The sequence below is a fragment of the Silurus aristotelis genome (genome assembly GCF_946808225.1).
Source record: "Silurus aristotelis genome assembly, chromosome: 14".
NCBI classification, from domain to species: domain Eukaryota; kingdom Metazoa; phylum Chordata; class Actinopteri; order Siluriformes; family Siluridae; genus Silurus; species Silurus aristotelis.
In genome coordinates, this window is record NC_139587.1 from 14,437,892 (window position 1) to 14,455,888 (window position 17,997).

Below are 17,997 nucleotides of genomic sequence, written 5' to 3' on the forward strand. Positions count from 1 at the left end.
TTTTTGTCACATATACATTTTAGAAATAGACAACTTAACACTTGTTTCTTAAAATAATATTTTTAATATTACTTATTATCATAAAGATATATTTACACACTTTACAGAAATAGAAAATAAAAACACAAAGCTACGCATGAAAAGAAAAAAATAAAATAAAATAAGTACTCCAAGAGCTAAAGCTTATCTTTTATAAATTAGAACCAAAAAGCTCAAATATGTACACAGTATTTCAACCATTTCTGATACACTTTATTTATTCATTTATTTATTAAATTGTTTTTTTTTTGTTGTTGTTTTTCTTTTTTTTGCCCAGTTTAACATCAAAACAGAGACAGAGACTGTACATTTGGCCTGGCGAGTTCTATGAGCACACACCTTGAACAGGAAAGATGAGGATTTAATACCTTGTTTTACTGTGTTTTCCACATGGCCTAGTAATACTGGTGATAAGCCATAGCTGGCTGTGGACTATACAGGTATCCTCAGAAAATATATATTAAAAAATCAGTGTGCTGAACAAACTGGCCATGTTTATGAAGAGATATATTCACATAGAGCTTACTTTAGTCTTGGGTGTGAAGTTTCATTAGAAGCAATAGGGAAAATCACATTATTCTCAGCCCCTCACCCATGGGATTTCAAAATGCAGTTATCCTGTTGATTGCTCAGCTAGTGGACATGTGTGAATATTTGGGATAGAATTTCAGCTATTTGATCCCAAAGACTCTACATTGCACATGCAAAGTGGTGCTTTATCAAAGGCAAGCAATCAAATGTGTTGCTTATCGGTTGTTTTCTTTTGTCTCGCTTGGTCAAGTGCGAGATAGCTAATAGGAGAGTGGAAAGATGCATTTATGACACTAAGGCAAAAAGAATTAAGTACTGCCTGCAGTCTTTGAGGTTTCCTTCTGTCCATTAGATACTCAAGTCTTAAAGACTAGAGTGTCTGCATTTCACTTTCATTTCACAGCTCTCCTCATACACAAACATTCACTCAACTCCTTTCCTTCTTACACATCCCATGACAGGCAACTGCACATTTCTATAACAAACATGATCCTAGACTAAACAGCATCTCTGTGAACAAACCAGTGGAACATGCTTTGAAGTGCATAGGACATTACTCAAGCATTGTAAGTGTGGTGTGCATCTGGGCAGCAACACATGAGGAACTGGGCAGAGGTGTGTCTAAAGTGAACTGAAAAGACAATTTCTCCAACATTAAAGTAGTGCTTTGAGCCTGGCTGCATTTGTTCTCTTTTCACCACAAGCTTTATTAGCCTGGTTTGCTGATAGGTGGCTCAGGCTGCACCAGGCAGAAGAGAAAGGTGTGAAAGCTCTAATGTGTCCACAACAAATTGTGTGGTAGAGTAACTCTCTCAATAATTTTTTTTTTTATGTCCACACACGGGCACACACGTAAAATACAGCTTTCCACACTGTATTCAAAAGTAAGCTTTGGACAACCAGCTAGACAAGAATCAGTTAATAAAATTGTCACAATACACTGGAAAATCATTACATGCCAAGAGAAAGTGTGTTCAGGATATATTTTTTCCAGCAGCATAATGGAATTGCAAAAGTGCAGCCTTGCATGCCCATACAGAGAGGTGCTGGAGCAAAGCTGCTAGGGGTCTCTTCTATACCAAGCTTTGGATGTTGATGATGGGTTTGTCTTTGTTGGACATGTGATCCAACAGATAGCCATCGCTAAGGGGTTTGTGTTATAAAGCATTGATTGGGTATTTTTTTTATTTTATTCTTTTTTTACAGATACAAGACTTAAATTTTGCTGAAACAATAGTTTACTTTACTCTGTGAATGGGGTAACTCAGCTGGTGAAGATGTTGTAGATACATTAATGATGAACAATGTGGATGCAGAATGGATCCTGCATCTCTGTTAGGATCAGGAATGAGTGATTCAAACCCTGTCTCTTTGCTTTCATCCTATTTACTGTATCACATCAGACCTGGGGGAAGTCGCTCATCTACTTGGATATTCTGCCCTATTAATGGATTAGACACACATGTCTCATTTTGAATGAGCTTATGAATTATCTATGTCTACATCTCTGTCTGAGAATGTACAAAATAATAACAATGAGACTGGAACTATTTGTATCTTCACATTATCCTATGATTTTATCATTTTTTCTTCAAGGTGAGCTTGGCGGTGTGTTTTTAATGCTGTGGTTCTTAGGCACACTTTCATTGAGAGTTGTTCCTGCTGCAAGGCGTCGACGGTAGTGGTTTTTTTTTTTTTAGTTTAAATTCCATATGGAGAAAAGGCTTATTGGAGGGTGGGGGAGGGAACTGGCTGCTGATTTAAGGAAAACACCAGTCGTGCTTTTTTAACAACACAATTATGCATATGGGTAACAGTCTTGTAAAATCCTCATGTCTCTGAATTATAGTTGCAGAACAAATAAGGGCCTGATTTTAATGGAACAGTGTCTGCTCTGTGGGTTATCTTAGATTATAGAGTGTTACAATGGTTATGATAAACGCACAGAAGAAGAGGGTATGTGTGGTCATGAACTAAGCCAATTTGTCAGTGAGCTCAGACTCCTAGGGCCTCCGACTCCAGCTAACCCCCTATGAGGCCCATCTGAAATAGATTAGCAATAGGATTCAATGACCACAGCAATCAAAGCAATGGCCACCTGTGCTGAAGAGGCTCAGGCAAAAAGGCAACCGCTCCCAAAACTGGGAGAAGGATATTGGCTTACAAAAACTGAATCTGAATACATTGTAATAACAGTGGATACACAGACAGGGATATATATATATATATATATATATATATATATATATATATATATATATATATATATATATATATATATATATATATATATAAAACATTTATATAATATAACATAGATATGTTGTTCTCTGTACTGAACAGTGCATGTGTAAGCATGTTTGTATGTGTTTTTTTAAATAAATGCACAAAATATAAACAATTCCTTTACAGGCATCTCTCACAGCACCCTGAGAAAAAAAAAATTTAAACCGAAGACATAATCAAAAACATTAAAAAAAAAAGTAATAAGTTCCACTAATGGTGTAAAATAAAGGCATATTATTGTGTCAATCAAATATCTCTGTCTTAGGGGGCAATTCAGCCTTTAGCACAGCAGTCAGAGAAGAGAGCACTAATGGTTGTTATGAAAAACAGACTATTATATTTTCAAGGAGTGTCTGATTTGAAAGATTTTTGGTCTGATTTGTTTTTTAACTATGCTTTTTTGCTACCGTTTTTATAAGTTGGATGTCAGAACAAATATGGTGTTATACATACATATGCTTAGGTGTTTTAAGACTTAAATAAGAGGTAATGTTCGTTTCTCTCTTTTTTTTTCATTCTCATGGCAGCATCGCATTATAGATTTCCTATTTGGCACTTCATTTAAAAAGAAGAGGTGGTTTGCTGAGCAGGGTGGCTTGTCCCAGCCAGTTAACAGTCATGTATGTCTGCTGTGGTGGAGGTGAAGAGTGGGGGAGGATGACAGACATGACACATGGTTAGTAGAGTAGTGCAATCCTATAAAGAGACACTGTGGTTTAAACATTGCAATGTTGGGTATCTATAGGATAATGCATAATACGCTCTGAATAGCAAAACCTTTAGGAGGAATAATCCTCAAAAGTTGTGTAAATGATAAAAAAAATAAATAAATAAAAAAAGCTGAAATGCAGTCATCCAAATATCATAGTTGTTGTTTTTTTGTTTACTCGACACCTGATGATAGTCTTGATAGATAATGCAAAGAAAATGCAACAAAGTTTAGAGGTAATTATTATAATCAGCAGTGGTAGCTAAAATCAGATAAAATAGTGTGTTGTAGCTACTTTTTTCAGACATAAGGTAAAATGAAATGGTTACCTTTGTCTGAAGATGGAAATGAATGAAGAGATGGTGTTTTTAATAGTGCCTTTTCCTTCACATCCCTGTCACCTCCTTCCCATATCACATTGTGTTCACACCAGAATTTGCCACAACACAGCACTGGAACAAAAGGGCATCTTTACACAGCAGAGAATGGGGTAGCACACCTCGAAGAAAAAAAACCCGACACTTTTGCATGAAGATTGTTTCGGACCAGGCTTCTCAGTGCTCACACATCATGCAAAGTGTGGCAGTCAAAGGGCTTCAGAAAGTGAATGAGGAAAAAACACTGGAGGAGAGAGAAAGAGAGAGAGAGATGGACAGACAGAGATAAAATCTGATAGCTCGAGCTCTATATCCCCCACCCCATTCCTGGCCCACAATTCTTCATGGAGCTGAGGATGAGTGGCTTGTCCTGGTATTTTGTGGACAGAAGAAGAGTTTCTTGAAGAACCAGCAGGTGCTATGGACATCACTCTTCAGGCTGGGCTGGAAAGACCCCTTGTTACAGGGCCCTCCCTAAGACAAAGGAAGAGCATTGAAATCAGAACCAAAGGGGTGGGCGCTTGAAGCAGTGCCTGCCAGAGAAACAAACAAACAGAAAGGTATTAAAATTGTGGTTACTATAAACAAAGTTCTAGATCAATAAAAATGACAAAGGCACTGGGGGAAGACCTCCAGTCAGCAATTTTATAGTTCTAGTTCTAATTCTATAAGAGTATGTGTTCCATACTTTACAAGAGACCATCACCCATTTAATTTTGTTTCGAAAAAAAAAAAAACATCTAACATCTCCAAATAACATTCATTTGGATAAAGAAAGGTTTTTGTTCTTACAGAACAGTACACCACACTGCATCATACCCTGCTTTGAGATGTGAGTCAATGTAAATAAAGGTTATCTTTGTTTTGTACTCCTTTTTAACTTCTCTGTTCTCATTCAATTGCTAAAGATAGCTTTGTTCAATAATAACAACAGCCGCCATTGACTTATACAAGGCAACATCTCTAAAATCTTTCTATACCTCAAGGAGAACAGATTTTATCTCACTGTTTTTTTGTTTCTGAATCATCATTGATTGATGACTTCACCTAGGTATTCTTTAGTGTTATTTCTCTAAACAAACAGATGTGTGTAGTTTGAAAATGGACGTGAGATAAAAAAAAAAAAGGCCTCTCCTACCAGTTTTTTTTTCTTTCATTTAGCACTATAACCTGAACGGTCCCTCTGTTCTGTATTTTCATGAAGGCAGTTGAGTAAAAGGTTTCATTTATCTTTCTTTAATGTAATAGCATCTGGAGGGCTGTTGATTCTCATGCGGTGGGTTCATTATCATAACCTTCAAGTCCTATTATGTCAACTGAGGTTATAACATTTTGTTCTCTGACCCACGCATGTGGTCCCTATCTCTAACTCCAATGATTTTTAACAGTAGGTCAGAATTATCACCACAAAAAAAATAGAATAATGCCTTTACTAGAAGTTTGTATGTAAAACTAAATACAAACTTAACACTTACAGAATCCAATTTAAGCTGATTTACCAAAATGGTCCATAAAAATTATGCAAAAACAATACATCTAGTCTGCTTTGCATGGTTTTCATCATGTCTATGGAGTTCTGGGCATACAAGAAAAATTGTTAATATTGTTAAAAGCGCGATGTGGATACAGTTGAATCGAATTGCATGAAATCGTTCTATTAACCCAGTTGTTTTCCTCCACTTGGCAAGTACAGTGCTTTGTATTTCAAAATGTGTGTCTTCCATTGCCAAGAAACAAATTAGCAAACATGGTAAAAAAAAAAAACTTGTCTTTCAAGTTAAAATGCTTCTTTTCAATTGTTCCCTGCCTATTATCAAACCAAGAGGAGAGTTAATACTTCAGGTCAGACTGCACCTAGTTTCAGGCATGGCTGATGAAGTGCAAGGCAATTTTCTCACTCCCACTGGAAAATGTGACATGTTGTACATTAGCCAGATGCAGGTTAGAGGCTCAGTACAGGGTTATCCCTGTGGGATACATATTTTATTTACTACTTGATTCATATTTTCTCTTTGCTAAATAATTATTAGTCAAGCAACATGATAATTCTACACTCGAATAGTGACAAACTTCAAATGGATTTCATTAGATTAGCATTTGAACCTCGAATGTTGTGGTTTGTGAGTCCATAATTGTTCTCATGGTGCCATTACCAGCAGCTTGATTGGCATGCTAGTCAAGCAAACTGAGCTGGCTCAGTCAGCTATGTCTGTCGGGGTATGGGTGAAAAGGCTGAACAGGATGAACTCTGAACTCCAGGAAGGCATGAGAAGAGCCAAAGAAGAGGGTGAATGAAAGAGAAGTCTTCATGTTGTTTGGGTTTGAAGTGCTGTTTTGGAGTGTGCATTGTGAATCACTGAGCCGTTTTCTTTAATGGAGCTACACAACTTCCTGCAGATTCCTTTATTGTGGCCAGCCAAAGTTCTAGGCTTTAAAAACATGCATTGACTGCCTAACTCGCCAAAAGAATGTCTCATTTTTAACTGGCCAGAAGGGGCATTGAACAGTTAAAGGCATGTGTAGTCCCACAAGCACAATCTTCCATGCCATGGGCCTGCTCTTTGTGAACACCTTTGTTGCATCACCACTGCTTTATTTTCCCCACTCAGATCACCCGAATCATCCAAATTCCCAGACAAAATCTGGCCAAAACAATAACAAACTATAATTCACCATAGACTGTAAAACTGTGAAGGATATGGGGGCTTGAGTTTATGTTCTTTTAGAGCTTTCATCTCCATGCCTTTAAGAACAATTAACTATGCTATAAAGGGTTGACATGACTGCATCTGCTGAAAGGATTAATTGCATATGAGGTTAATTTATAGCAGGACTTGTGTTATGGGCTTGCCACCTCCTGCCAGGCTATTATTCCATGAAGAGTTTATCTGTTGTGTACTGTGAGTGAGTGTGTGTGTGTGTGTGTGTGTGTGTGTGTGTGTGTGTGTGTGTGTGTGTGTGTGTGTGTGTGTGTGTGTGTATATATGGTTCCTAACATATATATTTTTTTATGTTAACTCTAGACGTGAATTATTTCCAATTATTTTACAGTTTTTGATATCTGTGACAAGATAAGAGACAATTTAAGTCCCAGATTTGGTTTCAACCTGTGAAAATTTGAGTGCTGCTCAAAGTGAATATATGCATTGAACAGTTTAAAGTACAGACATCAAACAAAAACTGATTTTAACTGGCAAAAGAACAAAGACCAATTAGGTTATGCCAGTAATATTTTTCCTTTCCTCATGTTACACATTGTTTTTCCCCTGATTTCTTTGGTGTGCAAAAAGAAATAAAAAAAAAGAAAAAAAAACTTAATTAAACGGTTAAATTGTTTATTTTTATGCCCAGTAAAATGATTCGTTGTTGAATGCTGTTAAAATGTGCTTTTGTTTTTTTCTTATTACAAACTTTAAGACCAAAGAGGACAGTTAGGGCCTTTGCTGTTGCCTCTCTAATCTGTTCCTATACCTTTTAATTGATTTTTTTTATAAACTTTCAGATTTGTTTGTCAAAAAATGCCAATTGTCTATCTCAGTCATAAGTTTACAAAGTGCATTGTAGAACTGACCTTGATCTAAAATGGCATGGGCCCCTTGTGGGACAGGCGAGGTCGAGGGCGCCTCCTCCTCCAGCCAGGGGGTCTTTGGTTCCGGCCAGCTCGGGCAGGGTTCTGACGCACAGGAGTCTTCATGTTACCCTCCTCCTCCAGCTCCTTGCTATGCTCGGTGGAGGTCACTGGACCTGTAGGACAGAGAGATAACTCTGTATTCAATAATGATCATGAAATTCCATTTGCTAAATTTACTTAATTAAACTATATAAGGTTCGCCACAGGTCCAGACTACCATTCTTCAGTCTCATCATTACACACATTTCCTGAATTTCTGAATCAATGATTTTAAGTAGATCACTAATTATTAATTTTTAAGGGTTTTTATCTTAGAGCAACTAGACACAGTAATTAAATACTGTAAAAAACTGCAACAGTCATTTTTCTGCTGATTTCAGTCAGAGAGTAGCATTTACTTTATTCTTACATTCAATCATTCAACGTAAAAAGCACCAGGCCACACAATCAAATTCAGATACCCAGGTTAATATGTGGTGTAGTTCATAAAAATGTTCATTTAACAGGTCAAGACTGAACCTAGTTCTTTTCTATAGTGTCTATAAGGATTTTTTCACATCACCCATCTTACTTTAATAACTTTATATTAACATGACACATGCCAGGTTTCCATTCATTTAAGCCAGTGTTTGCAAATGGGGTTATGATCACATAATTTGATCATAATTTAAAGAAAATGTCAATGTAATCTCTGTGTAAACTCAATTTTAAATTTGTTCCAAAATATTCATCAATTCTTTTTATTCCTTTCATATTTAAAAAGCTGGTATGAATTTTAATGCTTTTATGTTAGATGCATTTACTAGAGATAAAAATGCTTCATAAACATTTCTGATGCACTTTTTTGCCCCAGTATTATTCCTGTCTACACTACTGTTTTAAAACATGCCCATGCAATTTCATTTTGTTCAACAAATTGTAATATAGTAACATTTTTATAGTAAAAAAAGGTTCCTAAACTTTCATAAATAAGGCTTTTTGTTCCTTAAAGGGGTTCTGCTTAGAATTTTTTCATGTCTATGGCACTACACAAAAACCAAAAGATTGTCAAGAGTATATGGTAAGTATTTAAGAGTTTTGTTTAAACACATTTTCAGTTTTGATTCAGAAAGTAAAACATCATGCAAACCACTCCTTTGCACAAAGGTGTGAGTGAAGATTTGTATGTATGAACATATAGTAAGTCTAGAATATAACCAGATGTTTCATATCATCACACAATAAGTGTAGTAAGACCTTTTAAGCCTGCTTTGCACACTTGCGTGTGAGCCAGTTCTCCCTAACCTTTCACCTCTGTAAGAAATCAAAGTGGTGCTCCAGGGTGTGGGGGTATGGAGTATCTTCATCTGCTCTCTGATATCTGATTTGACTGATTTGACAAGTGATTCCACCACTAATCTCTACTTTCCACTGAGCCTGGAATAGTTTTGCATGATAAAATGGCAAAATGAAGGCAAGGATGTATGGACATTTCAGAATGAATTGTATAATGTGAACCTTATAAAAGCCTGTTTAATCATTAAATAGCCATTGCTTCTCAGTGCTGATTCAATAAACATCTAAGACATAATTTCCAAGCAATGTATTTTGCACCATATTTTACAGTCAAGGTAATTATTTGATTGGGTACTTTGTGAATTAATTAATTATATTATTATATATATTTTATATACAGACATTATATATAGACATTATATATAAAAAAAATTACGGTTTGGTATATACCTCAGCTTTTAAGTCACGGTTTGGTTCTCCTATCAAGAGAAATTCCTGAAGCTGGACATAACACTAAAGAATCCATAGCGCTAACATTAGCCAATAGCCAGTTCTTGGTTAGTAGCTAACACTAACGCTATGGATGACAACCATTAATTCCCAACCTTCCCACTAAGCTTAACTGTCAAGAATAATAATTTCTTTAAATCGGCAACATATATTTGTAAAGCCTATCCAGAACTTTTATTGTGTTAATAGCTGAGAACTTGACATTTTAGCTAATTAACATCCTTTGCTAATCTTGAACAAAAATGTCTGTTACATGCACCCAGAATTCCAGCTTCCTGAAATGTTTAAACAAGGACTGCCTTTCACTCAGTGGAATACAAGAAGTATTTAAGCATACTCTACATTTTTCAAAAGCCTCACAAAAATGGAGTCTTACATTTAGGCTAATCATCTTTACTTGCGGTGCTGCATGTTTACATGAGAACAGTTGACTAATTCATTCAAGGCAAAGAAAGACTCCAATACATATTATACCATAAAAAAAAAACAACACAAAATCCAACTTTCCCCCAGGCAACCTAATTCTGCACTTATCCTCTTATTATTGGACCAAAAACAGAATTAATGAAGGAAGCTTATATATTCAGTTAACATTCATGTCTAGTTAATAGGTGTTGGGGGAAGGTAGAAGGTGAGGGGTTAAAATGTAAAAAGGCTCCATGTGTGAATGTGGTTAGAACTGACAGGAAGTTTTTTTTGCATTAAGAGTAACAGAAAAACATGCAAGGGGTTTTAGCCATGATCTAACTGTCAGTATACCCATCATTCAATCCTGCTCGTCCCTGAAACGTGACAGGAAGAATAGAGCAAAAGTGTCTCGAAGGGAAGAACACTCCAAGATTGATTAAGAATATCCCAGCTTGGCTTCCAAAAGAGGTTGTAATTACATCTGAACAAGCTGAATACTGCTTATCAAAATATTACATTTACTTTTCTCCCATGCCCAGTTTGTCAAAATGAGACAATTTAAAGGTTTCTTGCCAACATAAGCTGTCAGTCTTTGCCCTGCATTTAAAGAAAGTTATCTGAGTTTGGGTCAAAGAAGTGCAAGAGCTGCTAAAAATAAAGTCTTCAGCAGCCATCAGAACAACGTTTATGAATTAATTCTTAACACCCGGAGGAAACTCAATCAGAGAGATGCACTAAATATTGAGGAGGAGGTCTATTTTAAGCACACAGAATTACTCTCATTGACTGTTTTACAGCTCTTGACTTGCCCCTGTCTCAAACCACATGGCCCTCTGGTGGAGGCTGCATCCTTTTAAGCTCCATCAAACATGATGGCAAAAAGACAAGCACAATAACAGTGTGGTGTTGTTTAATAGATATGCCTGATATCCAACTTATATTGACAAATATTCTGATAAAAAATATTGGGTTATCGGAAACTTCTCAAGATTAAGATATTCTGCTTATCTTAACACATTATCTATCATACGTGAGAGCAATGTGAGTTGGTTTTAAACAAATTCATTTATTCTAGTAAGACATAGTTTATTCCCTCTAGACATTGTTTCACCCATTGCTTGATCCTGATGTTTCATAATTCATTTATTATAGTAAAAAAAAAAAAAGGAAACTTTATGGTGCCTTCTTTCTGCTCAACTGAAGATAGTAGTGCAGCAGTGACTATTCCCATTTCAGTGTGTGTGACAGACTGCTCCATCCTCCAGAGTCATGATGAATAGCTAGAAGTGCTACTATTTCATTTTCTTTTCCCTGCCTCGGTGCACTCCTCGGCTGCTATCCATTATGATGGCTTTTTCACACGACTGCCTTGCTCCTGCTGGACATACCGAGGTTGATAGCCTGTCCCTCTAAATCCACAGTCTGTCTCTCATGCGGACAACTTGTGCCTCTTCAAGCACTTGTCTGGCAGAGGGAGAAAGAGCCACAGGGCACAGGGCAGTTATGAACAGCCGGCTGAGTTTGATGCGTGACTCACTGTGTCTAGCTTAAATGTGCAATATGCTCCAAATGTATGTGTTCTGCACCAGGTAAAAAAAAAAATCCATAGACAAGAAGGACACAAGATCTTTATTAAAGATGCATTAGGGACATGTCTTGGAAAGAGAATATACGGAAAGGCCAGATGGATTTAATTTGTTCGCCACTACTACAGGAAGTGAGAAATTAGATCTATTTACGTGCAAAGCAGAACCAGGTGAGGACAGCACAGCATTCCTCTATAGGGAGATGAATGACATGTCTTTTCACCCCTCAAGCTCAATCTTTGATACTTACTTCATGCTGTCCATTCATAGTCACCGGAAGGTAATAGAGATCTGCTGTACTGTGTAATTAAATTGTCCCTGTTTGAATATTAAAATGTATTTGTTTCCTCATTAAACAAGTCAATGATTGATTATCTGTTTTTAACATTTATTTATTTTATTTTATTTAGATCGAGCTACAAACTCTGAAACAAAAGCTATAGTGAAAAGAATTAAACAAAGCAAAAGGCTAGGAATACCTACAAACAGATATTTATCAATATAACAAATCATTTGGTAACTCTGATTCATTGTGATTCATGGCTATGGTTGTGAGGCGGGGCCTCCATTGATCATATTTGTTTGTCCAGCACATCCCACAGATACTCCATCAGACTAAGATCTGTGCAATTAAGAAGACAAGTTAACACTTTGAACTCTTTATGTTCTTCCAAACATTCCAGATTTTTTTTTGCAATGCGGTAAAACTTGTTATCTTGCTAAAAGAGGCCACTGCTATTAGGGAATACAATTACCATTATGGGTGTACTTGGTCTGCAACAATTTACCTATCTCACTGTCAATCAAGATGTAGCATCTATATGAATGCCAAAACCAACAGTTATCAAGCAGAACATTGCTCAGAGAATCACACTGCCTGTGTTGGCTTGCCTTCTTCTCATAGTGCATACTGGTGCCATATCTTGCCCAAATAATTGACGTGCACACACCTGGCTATTCACGTGATATAAAAGAAAGCGTGTTTCATCAGACCATGCTAGCTTCGTCCTTCATCTTTTTACAAATTTATGATACTAGCCTTTAATTTCACAAAAGATCACATAATTTCAAAAAGGTCCTAAATATCTGCTTTCAATGGCTTCTCACTTCTTCCTAACAAAGAAATACACATCATGTGTGGAGTGAACTATAACAAGATTAAAAATTAGAGCATTGAGCCAATCTCTAGCATTAATTTACAGCTATAAGAGCTCACTGAAGAAAAAATCTTAGAGACAGGCTTGTAGCTAGCTAGTTAGAGCTTTTCACAATAAACAAACATCTATTTTCACTTTTAAGTTTGGTATTCCAAATGTATTTCCCTTTGTGCTGTCATAATAACCTCCACTCCTTTGGGAATGCTTTTCACTAGATTTTTTAAGTGTGGATCTTGGGTTTTTTCTCATTCAGCCACTAGAGCATTAGTGAGGTCAGACACTGGTGTTGTGTGAGAAGGATTAGGGTGCAGTTAGCAGAGGAGTTGACGTCAGGGCTCTGAGCAGGCCACTCAAGTTTTCCACTCCAATCCTTATATGTTTTCACGGTTTCAGTTTGTACACTAGTGCATAATCATGCATTTAAACACCATAAATCCATTAAAGAAAGCTTCTTACTGTACAGCATACAATCACATCCTATACAAGTGCTTCCAATATTGTGGAAAAGGTTTGAGGAAGATTTACATATGGGAATCATGGTCAGGTGACCTTGTATTTTAAGCCATATTGTGTATGTTTATATGGGTCTGCATAGTTTAACCTTTTTTTTTAGATTAGCTTTAATAGTGGCTTTAGTAATTTCATAGCTTGTGATATGTGCACAAAACAGCCAAAGACAGAGCAACCATGTTTCAGAGAAGTGCTAAAAACATGAAGCACGCTACACACCCAGAGGTAAACATACAGTATCATTCAGATGGAACCCAGCCTTTGAATTTTAGGACAATTTGTAAAATGTGTGTGTGACATTCTGTTTACATACTGTACATTCTTTATATAACATCATTCTACTGATGCCTATGTGGATGGCAGGGAGCACTGGGGTGTGGATCCCCATGGGTGTGTAACCATAGCAGTTGGTGTGTTATATTAGAGTTTTGATACTCTATTCAGTCCTTTGAAGGACCTTCATTCATTAAAATGTGAAATGACAAAAGAACAAGAATCATAGGGTACATTTATACTACAGGACTGCTGTAACACAAATCTGATTTTGATTCGGAATCCAATGTATTTAAATCTTATTCTAAACACTTTATTGAGGGAGAGGGGTTTGCTAGGTTGGATACAGAATTAGGATTAATTTTCTTTTGAAAATGAAGGCATGTAAGACCTTTTAGAGTACAGGTCTTTGCACATTAATGACAGACATGGGTCACTAAAAAAACAGTGAGGTAGACCAGAAATCAATTTATGATTTTAGCAATAATATAAAGACGTCTAAATGACCATAGAGCATTCATGCTGTTTTATTTTCTCTACTACACACAAATCTATGCCAAGCCCAATAATCTGGAGCCTGCCAAGCCATCCTCCACTTAGTCATTGTCGAACACAGGCATTATATATCTAATAAGATGAGAATTAAAACAAAGCACTAGATTAGACACCGTATAAGCTCCTTTTTCTACTTAGCTCATTAAATGCACTGTCAATACAGTGATTTACTTGGCATATGGAAATGAGGGTAAGGAAGTCACATCCATTGATTGAGCTGCATGTGAAATTAGCAGCACCCCATCTGAAGCGTTCTGCCTTTTGAACCCCAAGAGTCACAGTGCTGCTTATCACATGCCTACCAGTAGCACAGGGCCTTGGCAGAAACTGGTACCAATCTCCTGTCGACTTTCAGACCATGTTACCATGGCAGCCACTCTGAAAGGCGCTCAGTCAGGACCAAAAGAAATGATATTGTGAATTGGAATGGAGTCCCAGGTTTTACACATTTCAAATTTTGTACCTTCAGTGCTTTATTAGCATCTATTGGACAATGTGGGTTATGCAGAGCATGTGGACCAGCACACTGCTGGTTGTGAGTGTTTTGGAAATATGTATGCTGTTTGATATGCAGCATAGTGTGCCTGTGATAGTAGTGCACATGAGAGGAAATGAAGAACAGCTTTGTTTGGTGCTGCCCCACAGAGGAAAAGGGAATGCATAAAAACTTGCTCCTTAGGCTCAGCACGCTGTCTTTCTTCTTGCTCACCCCTCAACCTACAAAAGTTGCTCCATTTTGCAGCCTATTACTGAGAAGAAAAGAGACTGTTCTCCACTTTTATTTAAAAAAATAAATAAATCAACTACGTACTTTGTCGTTATTGAGCTCTCTGATCTCGTCTGACACGTTCAGATGGCACGCAGCTTTGGAAACTACACATGACCCAAATTAGTGCACTGCTTTAATGATGAGGTGAGAAGTGGCCCAGTTCCAAGTGATCAGAGCGCAGGTTCAAAGCAGTGAGGCTGCCTACTGCTGGGAATGCTAATGAAGCTCAGCAAAAGAGAGAGAGAAAAAGCTGAACAGTTGCTCCGGATTGACAGGGGTGAATCAGTGGGTAGAGGTTACTGCAGGTTGGGTCGTCTAATTCACTGAGCCACTCGCACAAGTATATTAAGCACGATTTCTCATGAATCAGCTCCAGGCATTATGCCATTTCAGAGAGGATTTGCTTGAGAGGTTTGGGGAGAGTTTGAGTTTTGGATAGCCCACTCAGCCGTGGCAAGAAAAGTGCAGTTTTGCATATCTAGCATGGCAAAAAAAAGAAGCTGCATCCTACTTTCATGGCACTGATAAATTGTGATGAAGTCCATGCACTTCTGATCACTGAATCATAGTAATCATCAGTGCTGAATTTGTGCATTGTAACTCTAAAAGTTCAGGGGGGTCATCTGCAGTGCCCCTGCTTTGGGCCTGTGCCACACTACAGGGTGACTTAGAGAAATGCCAGCACTCTACACATTTTGTGCTGAGAGAGCATATTTTGATCCCCATGATCTCTGTTTAAAATCTCATGTCATGAATAAAGGATGAGAAACCCATAACTATTAAGCAAACATTTCACATATAATTAGGGATTCAGAAATCTGGAAGTGAACTAGAGTGGTTCTAGTTCCAGAACATTTGCTCTGGTTCTCATGGTGCATTTGCAGGTCACTGAGGTTGCAGCTGTAGTTTATTTGCTTACTTTGTTTATCTGTGTTTCATACTAACCAATGTGTGTATACATGTTGTTAAATGAAATACAGTGTTCTCTGGTGCCTCCAGGAAACACTTTTTTTGCTTTAAATAGATAGACTTGATTTAGATCTCCTGTGCCACTATAAAGACTATTCACACTACGGTAATGGTGGTTTTATGAGAACAGTGGTTACAGCTTCGGCTGTGATCTGATACAAACATAACATCATTATATATACTGTACATATATAGCCCAAACAAGCCAAAGACTAAAATACTTTTACTGTATATTATTTTATTAAGGTATTTGAATAGCCAAGTGTATACCTATCCTGTAGCATGGACCTATAGATTTAGGGAATTCTCAGTGGATGTGTTTTCCCCACTCCTAACCACTACTTCATGATCCAGTTTCAGCTGTTCTCATTATTGCATCTTAGCCCAAACAGCATTCTAATATATAATATCATATAGAATAAACATATTCTAAATGAGAACCATTGGTTTGGGCACTACAATATCAGCTCATATAACATGTAGCCTCAGAATAAAAAAAAAAAACCTGTTACAGTTATTTTTTTCCTTCTTTATGATATTTCAACTGATTTTTTTTCCTGCCCAAATATGAGATCTGGACCAAATTCAGAAAAGTTTTTTTACTCTAAGTATATGTAGCGTAATATTGTGCTGACTTTATGCTGCTCTCACTGCATGTTTGGAAATGGAATGTGATAGCAATTAAATCCTATTTAATCCTGATGCCTCACTGTTCATAAAAATGTCTTTTCCGATCACATCTTATCGGCAGCGGCCATGAAACTAATGCTTTATGTTTAAACCGGGATTCATAAATCACTTAATTATTCAGCCAGTGTGGACGGTGTAAAGCGCTTGGAACGTCTGGCTTTAATTAACCAATGAGAAAAAGGCAGGCTAAGACGGTTTCAGGTGATAATTCTGTGTTGGATTGCAATGTTCCCACAAAATCTGTAAGAATTCCAGCTAAAAAAAAACATGATTGGAATGCCCTCACCATTTGCTTACAGATTAGCAGCGGTGAGAGCATGTAGATCTGGCTGAAGGAAGCAGTCTGGCTGCTTGCTTAAACTCAGAAGCTGCCAGTACATGAGGCTCGCTACTGTTGCCAGATGCTGGAGAGGAAAGACAAGCAGCAATTTAAAGAATGCTACAAAACCTTTTATGTTCCCTGCAGAAGTACACCTGCGATTATGGGAGAACAAGCAAGACCACCAGCTGTGAAAGTTTTAAAGGCAGTTTAATATTTTATTGCCTGTGTACACCTCCACATCATAAAAAGGTCTTATTTGCTGTTGTGCAGTTGTGACTGTATGCTATTTTAATCTGTTTTAGCCTTTGAGTATGTGGATCAAGGTGAGCTGATTTGTCCAAAGTACATTGAATTGCATAATGATAGTTGACATGCCAAATCTTTTATTATTTGCCACGGCCACTTGGTAACATTATTATTCTGATGTCCAAAGTAAGTTATTATATAATAATGAAGCACCTACTTTAAATTGTCTTGAATAACCCTTGTATAATTATCTACTTTAACAAACAGTACAATATATTTGTAAAACAAAAAAAATTAATAATAATTTTAACAGATCAGTGTATCCACAAATGATATGAACACAGTTAGAAGCTCTTATATTTTTGTTGTTCCAGCTTCGGTAAACAATATTAAAATCTTTTGTGGTTAAAATGAATTAAACACATAAGACTTTGGTAGGCCAGTACTACACTGTCTATATCTAGTGATATAAAATCCCTCAGTGAATTCAAACTCAGAGCTTTAATTATATTGATTTTGTATTTTGCTGCTGCTGCTGTTGTACTTGGTGAAATTGGATAGGGTGGGGTTTATTTGTTTGTTTTATTAAATAGGACATATCCACAATGCTGTACAAAACCGGTGCTTAGAATACCATAACATTTTACAGACAAACATTTAAGGACACCTGACCATTAGAACTTTTTAAACATCCTAGTCAAGATTTGGCCCGTGTACTCTAAATATAACCTTCACTCTTCAGGGAAGGCTTTCCAATAGACGTTAGTGGAGATGTGGCTGTGGAGATTTGCCTACTCAGTCACAAGACTAATGAGCTCAGGTATAGATGTTGGATGAGGAGGCCTGATGTACAGATATAGTTTCATCAATTCTTTTAAAAGTGTTCAGTGGGGATGAGGTCAAAACTCTGTACAGGTCATGTGAGTTCTTCTACAAAAATATTGCCAAAACTTGTCTGTATTGAATTCCCTTTAAACAAAGGGATAGTTTCACTAAAGGGATACTGAAGCGTTTAAACAAACAAAGACATTCTATATAAATGTCTTTTACAATCTTGTTTGGGCAAGACTCACTTACGGGTGTGATGGGTGATGGAACCAAGGAGCCACAAACTATCTAAGTGTTCCTTGGATCTTAATAAATTTGATTAAAAA

The 17,997-nt window shown here is 36.9% G+C and overlaps 1 protein-coding gene across 1 annotated transcript in view; it reads right to left on the reverse strand.

Moving 5' to 3' along the window:
* Nucleotides 1–276: 276 nt before the first annotated feature.
* Nucleotides 277–17,997, reverse strand: part of apln (apelin) — a 20,975-nt gene continuing 3,254 nt past the window's right edge. Inside the window, exons 2-3 of the mRNA XM_083560492.1 lie at nt 7,514–7,686; nt 277–4,475 (exon numbers count right to left, since the gene is read on the reverse strand). Coding sequence (XP_083416618.1) covers nt 7,520–7,686 — 167 coding nt within the window. The 3' untranslated portion in view covers nt 277–4,475; nt 7,514–7,519. The remainder of the gene's footprint in view (nt 4,476–7,513; nt 7,687–17,997) is intronic.